Source organism: Orbicella faveolata, unplaced genomic scaffold (assembly GCF_042242905.1).
Source record: "Orbicella faveolata isolate gen_17 unplaced genomic scaffold, um_ofav_v1 contig_47, whole genome shotgun sequence".
NCBI classification, from domain to species: domain Eukaryota; kingdom Metazoa; phylum Cnidaria; class Anthozoa; order Scleractinia; family Merulinidae; genus Orbicella; species Orbicella faveolata.
Window position 1 is genome coordinate 6,257,226 of NW_028301577.1, and position 21,542 is coordinate 6,278,767.

The 21,542-nt window shown below is 39.2% G+C and overlaps 1 protein-coding gene across 1 annotated transcript; it reads right to left on the reverse strand.

Annotated features, from left to right (window-relative positions):
• Positions 1–3,593: 3,593 nt before the first annotated feature.
• Positions 3,594–20,376, reverse strand: LOC110050117 (sodium- and chloride-dependent GABA transporter 1-like). The gene is made up of 11 exons (XM_089279002.1): positions 19,985–20,376; positions 18,076–18,210; positions 16,519–16,837; positions 16,259–16,391; positions 16,019–16,153; positions 15,565–15,668; positions 10,604–10,728; positions 10,148–10,260; positions 9,262–9,759; positions 7,664–7,763; positions 3,594–5,766 (listed from the first exon to the last, which is right to left on the reverse strand). The coding sequence occupies exons 1-10, from the start codon at positions 20,220–20,222 to the stop codon at positions 7,668–7,670; spliced, it is 1,896 nt and encodes a 631-aa protein (XP_089135128.1). The 5' UTR covers positions 20,223–20,376; the 3' UTR covers positions 3,594–5,766; positions 7,664–7,667.
• Between the last annotated feature and the right edge of the window lie 1,166 nt (positions 20,377–21,542).

Here is a 21,542-nt window from a genome sequence, read left to right on the forward strand (position 1 = left end):
AAATTTTGGGTGCCCCATGGAGTCCAGAGGATCCAGGACCCTCCTTCGCCCAGTTGCTAAATTCACCACTACCGTTGCCCTGTCGTTGCAGTTGGTTCTCGTTCCACGAACTACAAGCGGGGCTTTCCACTGATGCTAATGCACAACCTTGGAAGTCATTTTGCTGCGCCAGTCCAGTTACTGTCACATTCCTGGGCAGACACGATTTTCCCTGGACTTTCAAACTGAAATCTTCAAGATCTTGCGAGTGTCCAACAGCACAGTCGTCTTCCGACAGAACCAACGATGCATCTGACAACGACTGCTCGCTGGACTCGACATCAAGAGCTTCTACGCTTGAAGGTCTCGTATGGCCAGTCCCAGAGTCTTGTTTTAACTCCACCTGAGATTGTCGTGAATCCACTTTTGAGGCGGGACAGTTGATATGAATTTCAATCACTGGGGTCTCTTCTATCTCTTCACTTTCCTTCTTTTTCGCCATTTCTCCGACTTTCTCGCTTGTGCCATCTGAACAAATCACTGAATTACAGCTCCCCATCTTAACGCTAATCTTAACTCGAAAGAAAAAAATCTTTTATGATCGCTTAATTGTGACGTAAAGGTTATTAACCATTGACGTCTTCTGGACAATTTGCTCATGCGCGCGCAAGTTGATAAGCGCTGCCTCATTCACTTGAAAAAAAATCCCTTCAGTTTTGACTGGCTGTAATGGAGCACAGCGCTTGATGTTAACACTTGTAGAAAAATATAGCACGAGTTCGGATCTGGAATAACTGGGAAAAATGACGAAAATTAACGAAGTCATTCCGAAGAAAAAACGAAGACACGGAACAGCTGAGAGGGTTCACGGAGGCATTCCGAACATTCCTTAGAACTGCACTGCGCAACCCTTACTGCACATGATTTACTTGTAGTAATCGCGCGCGGTCGCGCACATATCAAGTAAAACAGCGTCCTTCCATTCTCGACCCCAGACTCTTCGTTTTCTTGAGCGCGCAGCGCAAAAGAGAAGAGCTCTGGGGTCGAGAATGAGCGTCCTTCTCTTTACAACTTAGCTAACCACCAAAATCGTCCTTTTCTTGTAAAGAAGTATGATGGTCTATTGTAGTAACTGTTTTGCCTTTCATTATAGACCACTAGAGAAAATATTATCAGTGGTCTTAAGAACGTGCTATATAAATACAACTTGTTCCTTGAAGTTGATCCACTACATCTCTTATATTTCAATTTTACTTTTTTTCCTAGATAAATTTTCTCTGTTCAACTAATATTGTGGGAGTGACGCGCGGTGAACCTAGTAAATCTCTTCGTTTTTTCCACTCTATATTTTAAAATTCAACATCACATGCGATTCCCACAAATTCTTGTTTGCAGAATTCACATTTCCACACTTAAACGAACAAATTATTCTTGTCACAAAGTCTGAAAAATTTGTAAGCGAAGCTTTCGACTGTATCGCAGAGTCTTCACAAATTTTTCATACTCTGTGACAAGAATAATTTGTTCGTTTATTTATACACCAAGGTCAAGAATGAGCGTACATAGTCATTTCCACACTTATTCCAACCCACTTTTTAGTGCAGAGTGCACTATTGGGATGGTTATGGGGGTTGCCTGCCGCTAAGGAACTAAGGCGCTATGCCGCTATGGCGCTATGGCACTATGGCCCTATGGCGCTAAGGTGTAAACTTTAATGTTTGTTTAATTAATTAATTTCAATTAATTAATTAGTCTAGAGGCAAGGAAATAATGGGAGTAGGGTGGGAAAGGTACATGTGTACTCTACGTAAAATACATTCCATCGCCGTCGCTTAACTTTGAACATCGCAAAGCTATATATTTGTTTCAGGTAACCCCTTGCTCTCCTTGTGGTACCATTCTCCTTAGAACAAAACTAATTTGCCCTAAACGCATGCGTAGATTAGTTAGGGTTCGTGGCTTCTATATTAGGTGAAGGATACATTGCATACGGAATCACGCACAAATGTTGAGTGGTTTTCCTTATGGTAGAGCTCAACATGTAAGACGCATGCGTTCTAGCATTGTTAGTGTTATAACATAAACCAGGAAAATGCTCAAATATTGCTGCAGACGCCGTGGCACCTAATGAAAGCGCAAATTAATTTAATCAGTCTTTGAGGAGACTCATTCATATCGGCCAAGTAGCGCTGTTTATCTTCAATACTTTTCGTTGAAAAGCTTCTCAGCCATCAATATCGTTGTGTGTTAATTTTGAATTGTTTTATTGTTAACAACAAAGGTGGCAACAGAAAAAGAAAGTGGTATTTCGTGACTATCTGATAATTAAATTAGTTCTTGTTCATCGGTAGAAATTTGCATTTTTAGTAAAACATCGTCTCTGTTTCGTTTCTTCAACACTACATCAGATATTTAACTTTCTTTCATTTATCTCCAAAAAACAAGGACATCTTCCGTATGTTTTGGAGAAAACAGGGGTTTCATATTACATGGCTCTGCGAGGAAAACAAAAGTATCAAGTTACAAAGTTGGCGTGAAGAGCTAAATTGTCACGTTTGCTGCTTCAGCGTATTGTTGAATTTAAAATGAACGAAAATCAACTTAAAGCACCAGTAGTAATTAATTTGTGCGTAATGTTTGGACCTTGAATGAAAATACAACCTTGAAACATACACACTGCAAAGGGGAAAAGCCGTAGCAGACTACCAAGGTAGACACAAACCGGAAGTGAACCGAGTAGGGGTGAGTACTTATGGGACTACTGTACCAGAGCTATCAATTGCGCTCTGCACTATCTGAGATTGTCTCACTAGTTTAGTTTTGTTTCCCTAGACTAACGTCACGCTCTTGGAACGCGGGAACTAAAATGTAACCGCGATGCATTACAAACGTTCAGTAGTCTTGATACAATACATCCACTGGGGAATGGTGGAGACTTATCAAGATCACCCAAAAAGGCCAATCTAAATGAAATTGACCAAGTTGACAGAGATTACACCTTTATCAGTAAAGAGCTTGGAAAGTTTTTTCGACCAGTGCCCATTTTTTTCCGGATCAATTTATTTTCCATAAATGCCTAACAAAGCTTAGAAATTTAGGGTACTTTACCTTGGGCAAAAAGAGATGCCAAATGTCAGCAATCTATTCACAACCTCTCGATTGTAAACGAAGGTTTTAGTGGACACTGGGCTGTTATGTATTGTAATATCTTACCTAAGAGATAAGGTTATCACTCTCTCAGTGATCTCCACACTTCATAAAGGGGCACTCATTTTGTAATTCTCAGAATTTACCCATCCTTATAGCAGGTTTAGTTTATAAGTTGAATTACTAGTGGTTTACTTGTCAGATAGTATACAGTTAGTATAAAGGTCAGGTTAAATGTAAGCCTCTACGTGAATGCGATGCGGGCCTATGTTCTAAACGAAGTAACGAACAGAAGCGCAAGTGAACCGTTACCGATTTTCTAAGTATACCTACACGTACTGTGTAGAGTTTTCACAGTACTGTTTCAGATAGCAGAATTACAGCAAACGTGTCCATACTTTCTTTGTTGTGAACAAAAGAAAACTGTTTTCAACTATATACTTACAATGGCCACAGATGAAACAAAGTTGGTAATAAAATAACATCTATTGAATAACAACAAAGTACAACCATTGAACACTTAGAATACAAAGTTATGAACCTCTCAAACAAGAATTTTACCAATTAAGAACCTAAACATTTCTGCAATGGAATTTAATGCAAACTCAAACAGGTATACAGCCTTTAAGATTGATAGAACAGTCTGTCAATGTACTGTTTTTGCCAATCTTAACGGCCATGTGTATACTATGATTTAATCTACATCAATCATCTTATATTGATACTTCCAATCCTTCTGGGCCGGGTTGTTCGAAAGGCTGTTGACGCTAACCTAGCCGCAGCATTAATTTTTCCAATATAAAAATGTTTTTCACTGTTTGTTTGGTGTAGTTTGAGATTCAAACACAAAACTGAAGGACAAACAATATAAACATAAAACCTCACCAAAAAGTTACAGAACTGAAATCAAAACTGGGTTAGCTTATTTAGGCTCTAAACAACCCAGCCCAGCTGGAGGGTTTGGATACATGCAGCTATCTAGAAAGTGACTACTAGGTTGCATAGTGGAGGATAAGATGACTTTCTTGAAGCATGTTTACAGTCTGGCATGTCATTTGCTACTCATTGACTGGCTTTTTCAAAATTTGATCTAGTGCTGCAGACAGGAGGGGCTATTTTGGGAGGGAGGGCTTATTTAGTCATTTACAGTACTCCTCATGATGAAGACTCCATCACTGACTGTGTTGACCTGAACCTAAAATCTCAATTAAACCACTTTTACATAATCAAACATTAATAGGTATTAACAGCTGGTGTATGATTTTTTTTTAACAAACGACAATGTTTTCTTTATAATTCCAAATCTCACTGGAGGCATGCATCTTCATGCAATCCATCAATGTACACATTAAAAGTTCTCTTCAATTACTATACAAAACACTTCAGCTGCAGTGAGAAATAATCTAAATATTCATCTAGATATACTATCTTTTTAGCTTAGCTTGCAATATTTAAGTACACTACCACAACTCAAATTAGGATTAGACATTTCTTTAAATACTTGTATCTTCACAGTACATTTGGACCTTTCTAAATAAACGACTTACATTTACGAAACTGAAACTGCAAATTACATTTGGACCTTACTAAAGGCACAACTTAGATTTAGAAAACTGAAACTGCAAAGTTGTGTCAATTTTACCTCTAAATGTCTTGACAACCTCTAGGCTTCTATACATGCATTCAGACATCAAATCTTATAGAAAACTGGAGAGTTGTCTGTAATTCTTTCTGCAGAAAACACCAAAAGTGATCAATGTAAGGGGATTTTGCTTTCAACAGCCACTGTGCTCAAGAGCTGCTAGTCTTAGATGGCACAGCCATCAAATTCACTACAAACCAAGCTTTAAATACGATTGATGTTATGAATGATTTACCTGTATACTACAACTGAACCTCAACTAGTAGACAGCCGACGAACTTGGCAAATAAAAATGGTTTGTTAATTTTGACCCAGCAGTCACCATTCTCACTTTATGATTACATAAAACCTAGGTAATATGAACACCTCTGCAAAATATACTGGTGTTCACATTAAAAGGTTCCACTGTATTCTGTAGCACCGGGCTACAAATTACAAATGCTTGGCAAATGCTGTAACAAAATAGGTACACTCTAAGAAAATTATACTCTATTACAAAAGGGGTTTTTAAAACTCAATAAGGGTTCCAATTTAGTTTCCAACTTTAAATTGGTAACCCTGTGACCCTGTAACCCTTTGAGTTAACACCAACTTTTCATCTCGTAAACAGCTACATAAAATGAAGGTGCCTGTGGATGTTTGGCAGGTCTTTGACTGTCAGTAACCTCAACATGCAGGTTTACACCATACTCGTTTTCAAGCATTGCAACTCGTAGCAGCACTTCCTTGAGAGATGTCACCCATATCTGTGAAATTTCATGTAACTGCAACTACCCTGGGGACTTCATCATTATGACTTCCCAACAGTCACAGCAACTCCTCCAAAAGGAGAATTTTCAACATCAGCCTTGATGCATTTCTCTTGCAGCTCTTGGAGTATGTAGGGGAACAAGCATACTTCTTAGATCTCAGATCAGTCCCTGATGTCACCTTTGGGACAATTATTCTTTATTTACAAACCACGTAATATCAAATCAACACAACTCTTCCCACACATCCTACAAACCAGACAGAAAACACAGAAATTAGTTTTACCATCTTAAACATGACAAATGAAAATTCACTCCAGTTTAGGTGGCACTCAACTGTCTCTTGGGAGGCACAGTGGCCTCATGGTTCGTGTGCTCGACTCTGGATCGAGCCATGGCCTGGGACATCATGTTGTGTTCTTGGGCAAGACACGTTTACTCTCAGTGCCTCTCTCCATCCAGGTGTATAAATGGGTACCAAAGAATTTATTGCTGGGGGTAACCCTGCGATGGACTAGCATTCCACCAAAGGGGGAGGAGGAGGGAGGGAGTAGAAATACTCCTAGTTGCTACATGCTACAGCCTGACAGGCTACTTGGTTTGTATGAAACTTTATCCTTACCAACTGCCTCTATTAGCCCTGTACTCTTATGAACAGAGTTCCTACAAATATGGGTACAGTGTAACACTAGAAATGCCAGTTGTACCAGCATACATGTAATACTCCATGTGTTGTCATAACTGTAAAACACAGCTCAAGTATTTTTACTAGGAAATCATTGATTAATTTGTTACAGCAAAATACAGTACCGATCAGAAGAAACCTAACAGGGAACGCGTTTGCGAACGGGAACGGAACGGATACAGAACGGGTATGAGAACGCAAACAGAACGGGTACAGAACGGAAATGGAATGGATACGGAATGGTTACGAATCACAAAAATGGAAAAAAGCATTCTCCAGAACGCAAACTATATGAGAACGCGTTCTTCAGAACACATGGTAGTAAGTTACGCTATCAGAGTGCTTACCGAGGATTTGGAAACAATGTAACTTTAAATACACATTCGTGCAATTTTTGTCCAGCCCGGAGATCTTGAGAAAATGACAGAACGAATAATTTTATGTCTTTTTTTATTTCTCTTTACATGCACTAAGCTGGCATCTTCCCTGCATCTTCTCGTCCATTTCGAGTTTATCGCGGCCATTTTGTTATTATCAACAAGCTCAACTTATGTCCAAATAAGGAAATGGATGGATGAGTCGAGTTAGACTGGGATTGAAAGGCTTCCTTGTGAAGAGAAACAAAACAAAACATCGATGTCTTGGTTGACCTTTAGCACAGTGTTGTTCACCACCTTTGCGGAAGGATCGGCAAGGATAACGTTCAGTCTTTACTGAAAATTCGCCTGTGAAAATAACGTCAGTAAAAGTATCACAAAATGCGCGCTTTGGCTTTTTGTCAGTACTTTGCACCGCTCGCGTCCTCCAGCCTAGTTTCTGCCGCATTCGCCAAACAGTTTTCGCCGATACTTCAATGTTAAATCTCACTAAAAGTATTCGTGTAAATACAAGAGCCAAAAGTCCGTCTTTTGTTTGCATTTTTTCGTCGATGGTATTAAAAGTGCTTGGCAAGCTGGTTTACTTCTTCCTTTCCTCAGGCAATCACACAGACTGCTGGTCGCTTCGTATCGTTTCGGAAAAAAGACTTAACATAAACTGGCCTTGAAGTTACAATACCATCTTCCCGTATTTCTCGAGTAACTGGACTCATATTTTCACCATGAAAATTTAAGTTTACTGTCCCTATTCTCCCATAAAGGCGAGAGTTTTAACCCATTTTATGAAATGCAAATGAGTGTCGCTAATCGAATCTTGTAAACGAGTTCTCGGAAACCTCGTTCCTTTGAACAAGTTCCAAGAACGCTTACCGATGGAACGCTAACAGAACGGGAACAGAAAAGCACAGAATGGATACAGAACGGGAATGGAACGGATACAGAACGTATACGGAACGGATTCAGAACGGATACAGAACGGATACAGAATGGGAACGGGAATGCGTGTGGAACGGAAACAGAACACGTTTGGTCACGCGTTCCCTGTTAGGTTTCTTCTGATCAGTACTGTAACACAGCAACTCACCTTTTTACACTTTTACAAGCTCAACTCTGTGATCAAGACCTTGCTTTTCCTCGATCTCTCTTTGAACAACAGGGTCAGGTTTCAGGCAGATGTAAAGTCTCTGCAAAATGGAAAATAAATGTTTTTATTAAATCCATTTTGAAATCACTGGTCATCTTCACAATCTGATTGGCTCTCAGTGGTGTGATTTATTCAAGAATCGCACTATTTTTTGCTCTAAATTGCATATTTTTCTCAGCCAATGAGAATGGGACAATAAAACAAAACAACTTATCAGATTTCAAGATAGTTTAAAGTAATCAATAAAATTTCAGGAAAATGAAAGGCAAAGAGCCACTGTGTGGAGAATTTTGCAACTACTATTGCCAAAACTTTTTTGTTATTGTAGATTTTTTCCAAAAAAATTAACGAATTTAATTAATTACAGTTTCTGAATGATGATTATGAGCTCCTTCAGGCTGAAGACCTACTTTATTGGAAGTTTCCAACTTTCAGTGTCCATTTTGACGAATATTTTAGCAATTTTCTTCAACATCAGCTTAAGGTCCGTTTGATACCGAGTCCAGTAAAACATAAACAAACGAAAACCACACAACAACAAATTCAGAGCCATCTCAAGAAGGTAGATGTTTCCAGGTTTCCAGTAGTTTCAAATGAAGCAACAAAAGAGCTCAACTCTGTCGCCGTGAACAAGACAGTCAAAATACACCACACTGCACAAAATAGTGAATGAACTAACGTCTTACGAAGCTGGTACCAGTCCCGCCATCTTGGAAATATCTTAAAACAAATAGCGCCACAAGAACTTGACAAGGTCCTGACTATTGAGTACTACGCAGAGGTCACAAAAAGAAACGGAGATAATGAGCTGGACTCCCTTAAAATCATGCCATTGAACGGTATTTAAAAGAAAAAAAACCTACTATCCACTGGGCATTGTACACTCGAGGGAGTTTCACAACTCAAAAGAAATCGATAGCAGAATTACACAGGATATGTACCTTCAAGTTCCTTCTCCAAAGACAATGAAAAGTCTCAGCCTCAACCACAGAAGAAAGGAAGGCCTTCCATCATTGATTCAGGTGACGAGAATTGAACTTTTATACCTCAAGTAGACTATTTTCATTCTGACTTCAGAACTGCTTGTTTCTTTGTCATGCTCCAATGAGTTTTTGAAATCATGCCTATGATTTCAGACCAAATTGCACTCCACTTACTTCAATTACCATTATTGATCATGGATAACTGTTTCCCTTCATTTTCAATAGAAAACAATCTAGATATCATGCCAATCACTGAGAAATACAAATTTAACACTGGATCAAAGAAAAACTATTGTCAAAAATTAGCTTATGTGCAAGAGAACAAACTTAACACAAAAACTAGGGAAAATGATTGTCAAGACTGGACACACTTAGATGGTGGCACAACACAAGGAGAGAGCTTTGAATTTTGTTTCCTGATGCAACATCCAGCAAATAACTTCTTTGGCCTGTCGCCTGTGTGCTTGACAATCTTACATATGTATTGATATTCTGACCAACTACAACATGATTACTTTCAGGAAGAAGGCCTCACGTTAGTTTAAGCACACATACCTCCGTGAATGTGCCAGGAGTCCGGTACAACTGCCAGATTGCAATTCCAGGAATGAACAGCATTGATGATAAGGCCAGAACCCATCCAAAAAATTCAGCCCAAGGTGGATATTTGTAATCGTTATAGGAAACTCCACCCCACTGGGAGATGCTGAACAGGAATATTCCTGCCATGATGAGTGGTGAACAAAACCTCCAGCAGAACCACCACCAAACTCCAGGACGGCGACCAATCATCTTCTCAATATCGAGAGAGAATCTGTCTGTGCCATAGATCCAGGCTAAGGTAACAGTTTCAAAGAATCCCAAAAACAGGAGAGAAACACCTCCTGACTGATAATCAAACAGGTTCAAAACATACGCTCCATTTTGCATGACGCATGGCAGGCCAAGAAGGAAGCAGAGAATACATGCAATAAGGATGAAGAGTTCTTTGTGCTTTCGGAATATGCGGTACTCATCAACTACACCTGTGATGACTGCTTCCATCATGCCAAACTAAGAAACAATAGGAAAATGTGTATGAATTATCTATGAAAGTAAGTTTTATTTGAAGCTGAATATTACAATGGTTCGTCCCTTTATGTTTCTAATGTCTGATTTGATGTTAGTTTTCTATTGACTGTACATGTATATCACCTTATTGAAGCCTTTGACTGTTCAAGCAACTTGACCACCTTAAAATGTATCAAAGTTGAATGCAAAATTGACAAATGTTCAATGCTCTTGTGTTACCAACACAGTATCTTGAGCAGATTTTTAGAAATGGCACTTGTCCCTTCTTAGCAAGCTTCTCCTACAAAACATTCAGGTACACGTGGAACTAGTAGCCTAAAGCAAAATATTTCACTGTTATAAAGTTAAGACATTGCACAATTTTAATTACCTGACTGTCAAGACCCAGTGTAAGCAGCATGAAGAAGAACAGAATGGCCCATAGTGGTGATACTGGCATTTGAGCGATAGCCTCTGGGTACACAACAAAAGCGAGGCCAGGACCTAGAGAGAGTAATAACATGTACACAATCAATCACCTGTTTTTTTCAGTTGGCCATTAAAACAGAAGACGACCCACAGTTCACACAGAACCTTGGGAACAGAACTGTTACTTTTTCTTTACAAGATACTGTAATGCCTGCTAAATGTAACTGTCCACGACTTTCCTGTCCCTTTATGGCTCAAGTTACTATCTACAATGAGGGAAACGAACTTGAGTAAATAGGTGTTAAGTACAAAGCTTGGTACTACTACCAGTTTGGTTATGTCTAGAGCTTGTTTGCCTAATTAACATCAAGCCAGATTTACACAAACTACATTTGCTTTGTGTTGCTGTGGTCTGTACCTGAAGCTGCCACTTTTGTGATGTCTTTGTTCAGAACATGTGCCATAAAGCCCAGTGTTGAAAAGATGACAAAGCCAGCAAAAATGCTGGTTCCACAGTTGATTAGTGAGATCATCATTGCATCTCTACCAAGGAAAGCAAATATTAAGTACATTCAAAACAATATTATGTAACTACAAAGAAAACAACATATATCTTAAGTCTCAGTTATGCAACAGCGTCAACAAAACCAGGATCGGACCGGACCGGACCGGACCGGACCGGACCGATCACGGACCGTATCACGGGTCGGATCACAGAAAAAAGAACAAAACAAAGTTTTAAAGAAAAAAAAATCCCCCAAAAAATCAAATCATTTATAAGATAATAATAAATAAAAAATAAAAGTGGAAGACTAAAATATGTGAAAAATAAGAATCCCGAATTTGACGCAATGACATGTTAATTACCGAGAATGACAAGAGGTCATTTAAAAAGCCACATAACTGCTTAATTTACGACGAATTTAAATTGTAATGAACAGGCAGATGTAGTTATATTTGAACATTAGTTGGCTTGAAGCTTGCGTGAACCTCCCATTCTCGTTTTTGAAATTGTTGTCTGTATCAGTAGCTAATTCTTGGCTACATTTTTGTGTCAGATGTGAGCGTCACAGTTGGCGTTACAGTTAATGAGAAAACTTATGGACATGGCTTGCTTTAAAGAGCTACGTCACGATTGTGCGTTTTGAAAAAACTAGTCTAGTTTTTCGAGTTCGTCATTTGCAGTCTTCGTTAATCTTTGCCATCCTTAACGATCCTCATTCCGTTTTGATTTGTTCTTGCCTCTTAAGTGTTTTCTAACCTAGAACACAATCATTTTAAGGTTTTATTCTACTCAAAGGCAACTCTTTACGATCCTAAAAATGACTCTCAAAATCGTGACATAACTCCTAATATGTTGTTTATTCTCGGGTTGCGTTATCATTCACACTATCGATGTTATTCCTATAATTTTTTGCAAAACAGCTATATTTCCTTGAAATACAAATGGTTTGTTTCGTTTTATTCCAGTGCGAAATATTGTATTCCAAACTCACATCTTGTAAAAGTATACACTTGTCTCAAAAATGAAAATTGTTTGAAATCATCAGGTGTTTAATTTTTTTTAGTGTTTTTAGTTTTTGTGTTTCGATTCATACGTTCGTCCTATTATTACCATGCTGACTCGTTTTATGACAGTTTACCTTTGATGCAAGTGAATATACGAAATATCATTTATCTGAACTGCGGAGAAAGATATGAAGACATGATTGATCATCGCAATTATACACACAACTTAAGCGGTCATGAAATTACAGCCTGAAAAAAAAATTCAGGCCTGAATGGGACTCGAACCCTTGACCTCTGCGATACCGGTGCAGTGCTCTACCAACTGAGCTATCAAGCCAACTGGGAGTTGATCACATTGTGAGTTCGTAATATGTGACCTTTCACGCGAAAACGTGCTATAACGACTTTCCGTTTTTGAACGGAATTCCGTTTAGAAGCCGTTTGAAAGCCATTTGAAAGAAATTTGCATTCGTTCGAACGACCTGGGTCATCCGTTCAAAAAATTTGCATCCGTTCGAACGGCTTGCTCACCCGTTTGGTAGAAACGTCCAGCCGTTCGAACGACTTGCTCACCCGTTCGATAAAAACGTCCAGCCGTTCGAACGACTTGCCCACCCGTTTGTTAAAAACATCCAACCGTTCAAACGACTTGCTCACCCGTTCGATAAAAAAGTCCAACCGTTCGAACGACTTGCTCATCCGTTCGATAAAAACGTCCAACCGTTCAAACGACTTGCTCACCCGTTTGTTAAAAACATCCAACCGTTCGAACAACTTGCTCACCCGTTCGCTGGAACATCCATCTGTTCAAACGACTTCAGTAAAACGTTGAACGGCTTTGATCATCCATTCAGGAATAAAAATATCTAGGCATATGAGCGGTTGTCTTAACCTGTTCGGGTACTCGCGTGTTCATGTCACCTAAGGAAAAAAGCCCTTCGATCACTTGAACAGTCTGCTAGCAGATTACGCGACAATCACAAAATATCTCCAAATAATGAAGCTCATGAAGAAACAGACCACACAGAAAAATCGAACTACGGTGTAGTTAGCCTGGGATCCAACAGTTTTTGCTTCCGAATGCCGATTCAGAAGTGCTGTTTTCGCTTTCTTCTTGCATGATCTGTGAGCGAAGACAACTTTCGTTCAAAGCTCACACTGAACCGCTGCTTGTGTAAACAAATGAGAACTACGATGTTGTAAATTTTAAAAACTTCTCGCAAAGTTATTATTACAGGTGAAGAGCTCTTGCAGAAAATATATTTTGCGTTTCTAAACATACGGTAAGATAACAGGTAAGATGAGCAGGTAAGATAACAATCATGTTGTTGTGACGCCCTGAATTTGCATTAAGTTTCAAACATTAACAATGCGTGAAAAAACTGAGTCACGCTTTTGTCATGCATGCAAAGTCCTGTGCTTGTTTCCGTCGACTGAGAAGCTTGCTTGTTGTAAAATTTGGGTTACACTTCCCAGTAAATACGATGTATTTTTAGCCTTTGCCACAAGGAACATTCCGGAGAGAAAAAGCCATTTCAAACAAGCTCATTTCACGCCGCGGGTCTGGGACTCCGGGACACATCATAATAATAATAATAATTGTAAACAGTGTAGTAAACAGTAGACAAAGTGGTGAGAATCATCTTCTTCTTCGGCTACATTTGTTTATGTTTTGATAGATATAAACACTTTGTAGAACATGCAAACAGCAGCTCACGCCGATCAAAGAATTCGAAGTTTCATCAAATGCGCATCCGTACTTTACTTTTTCTTTGGCCATTCGAACGGCTGCAATCATCTGTTACTTCTTAGGCGGTTCGGACGGTAGGTTAAATCTGAAGTTGCCCGCTTGCGGACGCAAAAAGAAGTTCTTGCGCATGCATTATTTTTGGGCTGTACTGAAAGACAAAGAATTGACAAAGACTCCCATAAACGACCGTGTATAAAAGAATCCAGCTTTTTCTATCTGCGCGAGAATCTCTCCATGCGACAGTTCCAGGCAATTGTTTAAGTTGGAAAGAACAGCTTCCTTCGAAAACTGTTCACAACACTGGCCGCCTTTCGTGCCACGAGAGCACCCGCATCCTTCTTGTAAAAACTTTGTCACTTTTGCTATGATTTCTTCGCTTTTGAGCACGTCAAGCAGATCGCATTCAGCCATGATGAAGGTTTTTACTGTAAAAAATAGTTCCTGCTAGAGAGTAGTTATGACAACGCGTCCTACTGTCAAAGTGATTGATGCGTTTGGCTGGTGTTGCGTTACCTGTCACTGTTGTGTAACTTGTATGCAAATTTATCGAGATCGGTGTAGAGACACGCAGCCGAACTGAACTGATGGCAATGCGTTTGAGTCGTAGTCAAAAGTAAGGGTTAGCATAACATACAATTTGAAAATGTATCGGGAACTGTTAGAAACAGAAAGTTGGAGTATTTTTTTTGTAAAAAAGCTAGAAAAAACATCACCGCAAATACTTACCAAGTTTGCATTTGCCGTTGATTTTCTTTCGAGTTCCGCCTCAGCAAACTCAGTTACGAATGTTCTCTGCATTTCAGGTTTACTTTCTTTGGCTTTCAGTGGTGAAATAAAGTAGTAACAGGAGCAGTTTCAATGATTAACAGCCATCCGCTCGAAATTATTTTAAGTGAGATGTGTAGCGGCACGGCACCATTCGAAATAAACTAAACGAATTATAATCATGAAGTTTCTAAGCCGTTCGTGACTGCTCGTTTGAAGATTTCATGAGCTGTTCAAACGTTTAGATCACCCGTTCGAAAGTCTTTTATGAGCCGTTCGAAATTTTTTATGAGCCGATCGAACGGTTTGTTTCGTTACCTGTTCGGAATGTTTTGCGAGCCGTTCGAACGGTTAGGCTACCCGTTCGCAATTTTCCCTGAGCCGTTCGAACGGTTAGGCTACCCGTTCGCAATTTTCCCTGAGCCGTTCGAACGGTTAGGCTACCCGTTCGCAATTTTTCCTGAGCCGTTCGAACGGTTAGGCTACCCGTTCGCAATTTTTTCTGAGCCGTTCGAACGGTTAGGCTACCCGTTCGCAATTTTCCCTGAGCCGTTCGAACGGCTAGGCTACCCATTCGGAATACTTAATCACCCGTTCGAACACTCATTGAAACCCGTTTCAAACGGCTTGGTGACCCGTTTGTAACCCGTTCGATGGCTGTTCGTTTCACCCGTGTAACGGAAAGTCGTTAATGCACGTTTTCGCGTGAAAGGTCACATATACCCCTAGATGGTGAAGAGTGCAAGTGAATATACGAAATATCATATAGTTGAACTGCGGAGAAAGATATGAAGACATGATTGATCATCACAATCAAAACCCAACAGCTTGAAAAAAATTCTTCTGTGACCAGCTTCCAGTTGGCTTGATATTATAAAAGAATAAAGGAATATCACACCTAAATTAAATAAAACGTTCTGCTCACAGTAGTCACTCTAGTGTAATTTGCTCAACAAAATTTTGAATTTTGAATTTTTTTCCTTGATCCGATCTGTGGTCCGGTCTGTGATCCGATCCGTGATTCGGTCCGATCCAGATTTTGTCAATGCCGGTTATGCAATGAAAGATTGCACTTTGAGTGATGATTTACTTCTTGCATTGAAGAGGGTGAAAAGGAAAATTATCAAAATAGTGGAAGCTCTTTGCAATCACCTAAATCCTTGACTTCAAATTTGTCCCCACTTTTCTGATATCCAAACTAAGGTTCTGAGATTTTTGAGCAACAATAACATTGACCTGTGCTGTACATTTTGAGTTGCGTGTCCTTTAATGAAGTGGATGACCAATCTGTGTTGTCATCCAAGCTCATTTTAGCTTTCCCATGATCACAATACATACAAAGCCAAAGCACTCACTTGAATACATTGTTATGGAACTTGTTGTAACTCCCCATGGCCACAAGTGAACCAAAGCCAATTCCCAGAGAGTAGAAAATCTGAGTAGCAGCTGCAACCCACACCTTAACAGAAAAGAAATGATTTCTAAATGTAGCTCTTTTCATATACTTTTCAAATACTAGAAAAGCAAAACAACAAATCATACACAGGAAATAGAGACAAACCAACAGTCTAACAAGTAATTTTTCTAAACCCAGTGTGCAAAGAAAGTATAGTTTCCTTAACCGGGCTGTGCTCTAGAAGCGCTGCAGGTGCCACAGATAACTAAATTTTGCCTTTGGGCGACTGGAAAAAACTTATTTTTTCATATAAGCTTAAGTGCTGGGCACCCAGCATTTCAGGGTTAGGAACCTTTGAGCACCTTGTAATTTGTCTCAGACGACAGCCTTGCTTATCCACAACTTTGGCTTACCTTAGGATCCTTCAGGCGCACCCAGTCTGGCCTCAAATAGTAAATGATGCCTTCACTTGCATTTGGAAGTGTGACTCCACGAATAAACAGAATGAAAAGCACAACATATGGGAAGGTTGCAGTGAAATACACAACCTTTAAGAAAAAAATAGAAAACATTTTATAAACTTAAATTGTACATCTGAGAGACCAAAATGTTCACATTTACCACATAAAACAAATTTAATTTCATATTGTTACCTTTCCAGATGACTTGACACCTTTCCACATACAGAAATACACACCAATCCATGCTGCAAGTAAACAAAGCAATATCTCCCATCTAAAAATTCCTGCATCTCCAATGCTATCTGTTATGCGCAGAACATAATTTCTGCAAGGGACAAACATATTGCTGTAAGTTGAAAGCCAAATAACGAAAAATGCCACAAGTCAATTAATATACACTGTAAAATAGAAAACAAATCTTTGACTGCTACATTGCATACAAGATTACTCACTCCCAATACTCCAAAGGTGGAGAAGTGAAATCTTTGGCCAACGTGCAGTTAGAGGCAGTTGCATTAACCAGGGCAGCAGTTTTATTAGCAAAGGCAGCAGTACCATTACCTAGGGAAGCACTGCTGTTCGCAACAGCAGAACAGCTAGTTTCAGGAATGCGCCCTGCAAAACATTTGTCAGTATTCCACCAATTACCGCAAGACTTCCAGGGTACATCCTTGGCCATCGACAAGAAAAGGTAGTACAAACACCAAGCAATGATAATGTTGTAGTAAACACACACCAGGAAGGACACCATCATGCTTGCAAATCCAACCCCTAAAAGAAAACCAGAGATCATGTTACCTTCTTGTGACATTCACATGTGATATAAATTTCCATGACCACCTTAAAGTAGCTCTAATTTGGACCCCAAAGTGTAAGCTTTGGGAGGCAGACCAAGACATACCTGGAGAAGAACAGTAGACAAAGAAAGGGTACAGCTTGGTTTCAAAGGCTGGCATGATGCTACCACATGCACGAAGGATCAAAAACATGGAAAAGAGAAGTCATTTTACCAGTTTGGGAACTGCAATCCACCGTAGGAAAAAAGATGGCGGCTGTACATTTTACCACAATGCCCTGCGAACCTAACACAGCCTAAACGGCACAAAGAAAGCCAAATTTTTACAATATTTGTCCCTGTACTAAGGATATTAAGTAGCCTAGGTTTGAAAATTTTATAACGTTTCTGTACATTTTTATGAGCATTGTTAAGGTTTTCGTGCGCTAAGAACTATGGTTAAATGTACCAGTCGCCATCTTTTTCCCTACGGAGGATTGATGACAACTATAAGAGTTTTTGATAGTGCAAAGTAAGCAAAAGGGATGCAAACTTAAACTTCAAAACAACATCAGTTTCATGTGACTGTCACAATGGAAGATTTAGTTGTATTTGGCTTTAACAGGGCTCACAAAAACATTTGAATTCCAGCTTGCCCTTCGGACAAGCACCTCTCGAATTTTGCTTGCGCTGGGCAAGTCTTAGTTTATTTTTTTTTCTTATTTAGTCCACAGACGGCTTGCCCAGGCCCTTGCTCATACGGCAAGTGAGAATGAAGAGTCACTTGCCCAGCAAGAAAATCCACTTGCCCTAAATGTCCAGGGCAAGTGTTAAATCTTTTTTTTTTTTTTTTTTCAAACTTGACAGTGTGCAAATAACCAGACTGAGTCAAAATCTTCACAGAAGTCCTAAGCAAACACATCAGGACATATTTGTACCAACAGTTGCTCACTTTCAAAAACAATTGTGTTCAAAAAAATATTTTCAGTCACAAAGATCTTTTTTGATGTGGTGCCACAAATAGCAGAAAATATTTTGCATTGTCAACTAGGAATATTTCAACCATTAGCTGATGCTAGGCAATGTGCCATTTAAAATCAGTTATTGCTTATACCTGTAGTGCTTGTATTGCTTATACCCAGTGACCCTGTCTGGGGCACACAGGATCAAAAATACACATTTTTGAAATGCCAAGACAGTATACAGCCCCAGTATAAAGCTTGATTCACTTTACCTTGAAACAATGGACAAACGGCTCCCCATGTCCCGATTGGTCCTAGACTGAAGTACTGGCCGACAGCCAGTTCCATGTAGAACATGGGCATTCCACACAATATAAGCATTATTATGTAGGGAATAAGGAATGCCCCTGAAATAAATAAAACCGCAAATTACCTTCTAAGAAAAGCAACCGGATGATTTCTATTTTTAACACACTTGGACAAAGATTGAAACTGACAAACAATTATAACTGGTGGATATGACATAGTCTAAACATAGTATAAAATATTGATACTGAACAATGTGGACTTCAAACATGTGAACATTTTTCATCATCATGTTTGCCTTCTATGCAGGCATGCTTCCAGAGTCAACTAGTCTAAAAAGGTGATACAGGATAGGTTTCCAAAAGAAAACTTTGGAAACATTAAGACATAATATAACTGGGACAGGAAGATACATAACACAGACCAAACTTGTAACTGCATTTTCCAACAGCATTGTCTACATATTTTATGGATAAAACTAATATATACATATAGACTGTGCATTTACACTGTACAGAGTATCTTGTAGTGCACAGTGCAAGGTTTGGATGAAAAGAAATGTTACAACCATATTCAAGATCTTTTTCAATGTAAATTCAGTACTTTCAGGTAAATTATGTCTAGACACGAGGTGATAATGAATACGGTATTAATTAAACAATGAATGGAAAAATTATCTTTTAGTACAATAGTTTAGTGACCAAAATGATAAATTTGGAAGACATCTGATATGTATTGACCTCCCATTATCAAACGACATTGTATTTTTTAAGATGATCGACCGCCACGATGACTGATGGAGCACTTACATTCCAAAGATCACTAAGCTCATTAGCATATTGAAAATCTGCCACGTCTCGATCGCGGAAGGAAGAGAATGTCTCCAAAACCAGCTCAAAGATTTCACTGACAAACAGTTGTTTTCTATAAATTTATTTCATAAAGGAAAAAATAGGCATGTGCAGAACTGAAACTTTCCGGTTCGAACTATTTTGCACGTAAGACTTCAAAGCCCACCGACACATGTAAATAAAGTGGCCCGGTATTCTGAAGTTGCTCCCACACAACTTTACAAAGGATATAAGGAAGGAGGAAATTTGCTACTTTAGCATCAAACATGATCAGTTGAACAAACAAAAAAAAACCAACGATTTTGAACTGTGCAAGTGTACGTGACGCGTAGATATTTTACTTAGCCCAAAAGGAAGTTCGCCTTGTTACAAAAATACTTAATACAACGCAACGTGTAGCACACATAAAGATACTACGAAAAAGTCAGGTTTAAAACAATCCACAAGCATCTCCCTCGGTTAAGGGTTATGTTTAGGATTCCTGTGGCTTTTCGCCGAAAACCACATGGTAAGCGTTTGGTGGGTAAATTATTCATTTCTTCGTCACAATAGCTGAAAGCAAAGATATTCAAGGAACCGAATACAACGAATTACTTCGAAATCTACTTTTATAGATTTTTTATAATATAGATTATGTGGTTGCACACCTAAAATGTCCTGAAAATGTCACATTAGACGGGTTTTAAAGCCGTTGGAATGACTAACACGCGACGCGGGAAACTGTTCATGCATAGCTAATGAGAGTAAAATTACTGACTGCGTTTATGTATTCATTCACTGCGAAAAACGGCGTGGTTAGATCGCAAGTTTATCTGATTGCTCTGCTAAAGGAAAATTGGATGAATATGGTTGTTTTTAAGATGAGAACCCTATTTGGTTCCGTGTCGAATAGGTCACTTGCCCGGAAAACGGTGTATGGTCTAAAATTTCACGCGGTTGTCTTTGGATATCGTAGACTTCGTACTGGTTCATTGAGAAGGAACACTTCCATTCATGAATCTAAGTTGAAAAAATAGCGACTTACCTCCTCCGTTGGCATAGCACAAATACGGAAAACGCCAGACATTTCCCAATCCCACGGCAAACCCGATACAGGAGAGCAAAAAGTCTGCTTTCTTCCCCCACTGCTCTCGTTCATCTTCAATCTCAATCACTTGTACGTCGCGTTCATCCACTGCGCTACTGCTGCCACTGGTATCGCTGGTCTGCTCGCCTTTCACTTCCTTCCCCTTCTCGATCAACTTCTTATCGCTCGATTCCATGTCACCGGGTTCGCAGTTATTCACGTTTGTGATTTTAAAACCGGTATTTTACCCGAAATTCTAGCTCTCGAAGCTCAGTTTAGGTTTATTTACATAAATCCCTCGTGAGTCTAGTGTGAGCATGTGGTTATGACAACAACGGCGATTGCGCGCCAAAACTATATACCGTGCCAGCCTCGTTCTGGGGTTAGGTTTACGTAAACAATGTAACCTCCTCACGTGTTTCGCAATACAAAATAAATTCACGTAAACTTGAATCATTGCCCAATTTTTCGCGAGAATAAGCTAAATAAAACTGTAAAAACGTGAATATTTAAACATCACATGATAACCCCGAGTGAATGCTTTGGAAGGGCGGTACCTGATCTTTTTCCTGGTCGACTCCCAGGAAAATTTTATGTTATCAGGAGACCATGGGCTCCTGATGTTATTTGAGCTGCCAAATTTTATTTCGTGCAAAAATGAGAAAAATCTTGCAACGAAATCGATTGCAATACATCTTGAGAATTTTTTTTTTTTAAGAAATCCCTGTTGATGACAGCCTGCAGTCGACGATAATGGACCTGGGCGGGTAATGCATATTAAATTTTCTGAAATAAATCGATCGCCAATGGACCAGATTTGTCAATTGAAAATTTCGAGACCTCAGGACTGATTCTGGCCCAAGACCTTTTTTCAGCCTGATTAACACTTTTTTCCAGTCCACATTAAAAAGTGGCTTCAAGAATATCACGCGAAAAGTTGTCGTGCAATTATTAAGGTTATTGTACAGAAAATAGTACAAAGGAAGACACAATATCCCACGGCAATAACGCTAATTGAGCATATCTTTAAGATCACATCTCGCTTTTTACCTGAGATGCTGAACAAACTGTGAACCCAAGAAGTGGACATTTGCCAGAACTTGTCCGTCATCGTCAAAAATATCGGAATTGCCCATAGCGGGAAATAAAAAAGATCTTTTTCCCAGTCTCAAAGGTCAAAGCCTCATGTCAATTACACTGATTTAATATTCTGCTCACACACGAAAACCTATTTTACGCAACGAGACACATATGCAAAAATATTCATCGCATTAGCACTGAAAGCCTATCATCTGTTTTCAGAGAAGAAATCATCAAACAATTTTATATTTTTGGAAGCACTTAAGGCGAAAATCGTGCCAGTGCGCGCGATGCACAACTCCGCGCGCGACCAAGCTTGCTTCAATAAGAACAATTAGAGCATTCTCGCAAATGAGTTTTTTTTACTTTTTCTCGGGAAAAGCAAATAACATAACAGAAAACAATATTGTTTTGGGAAATAGATACTCTTGTTCTC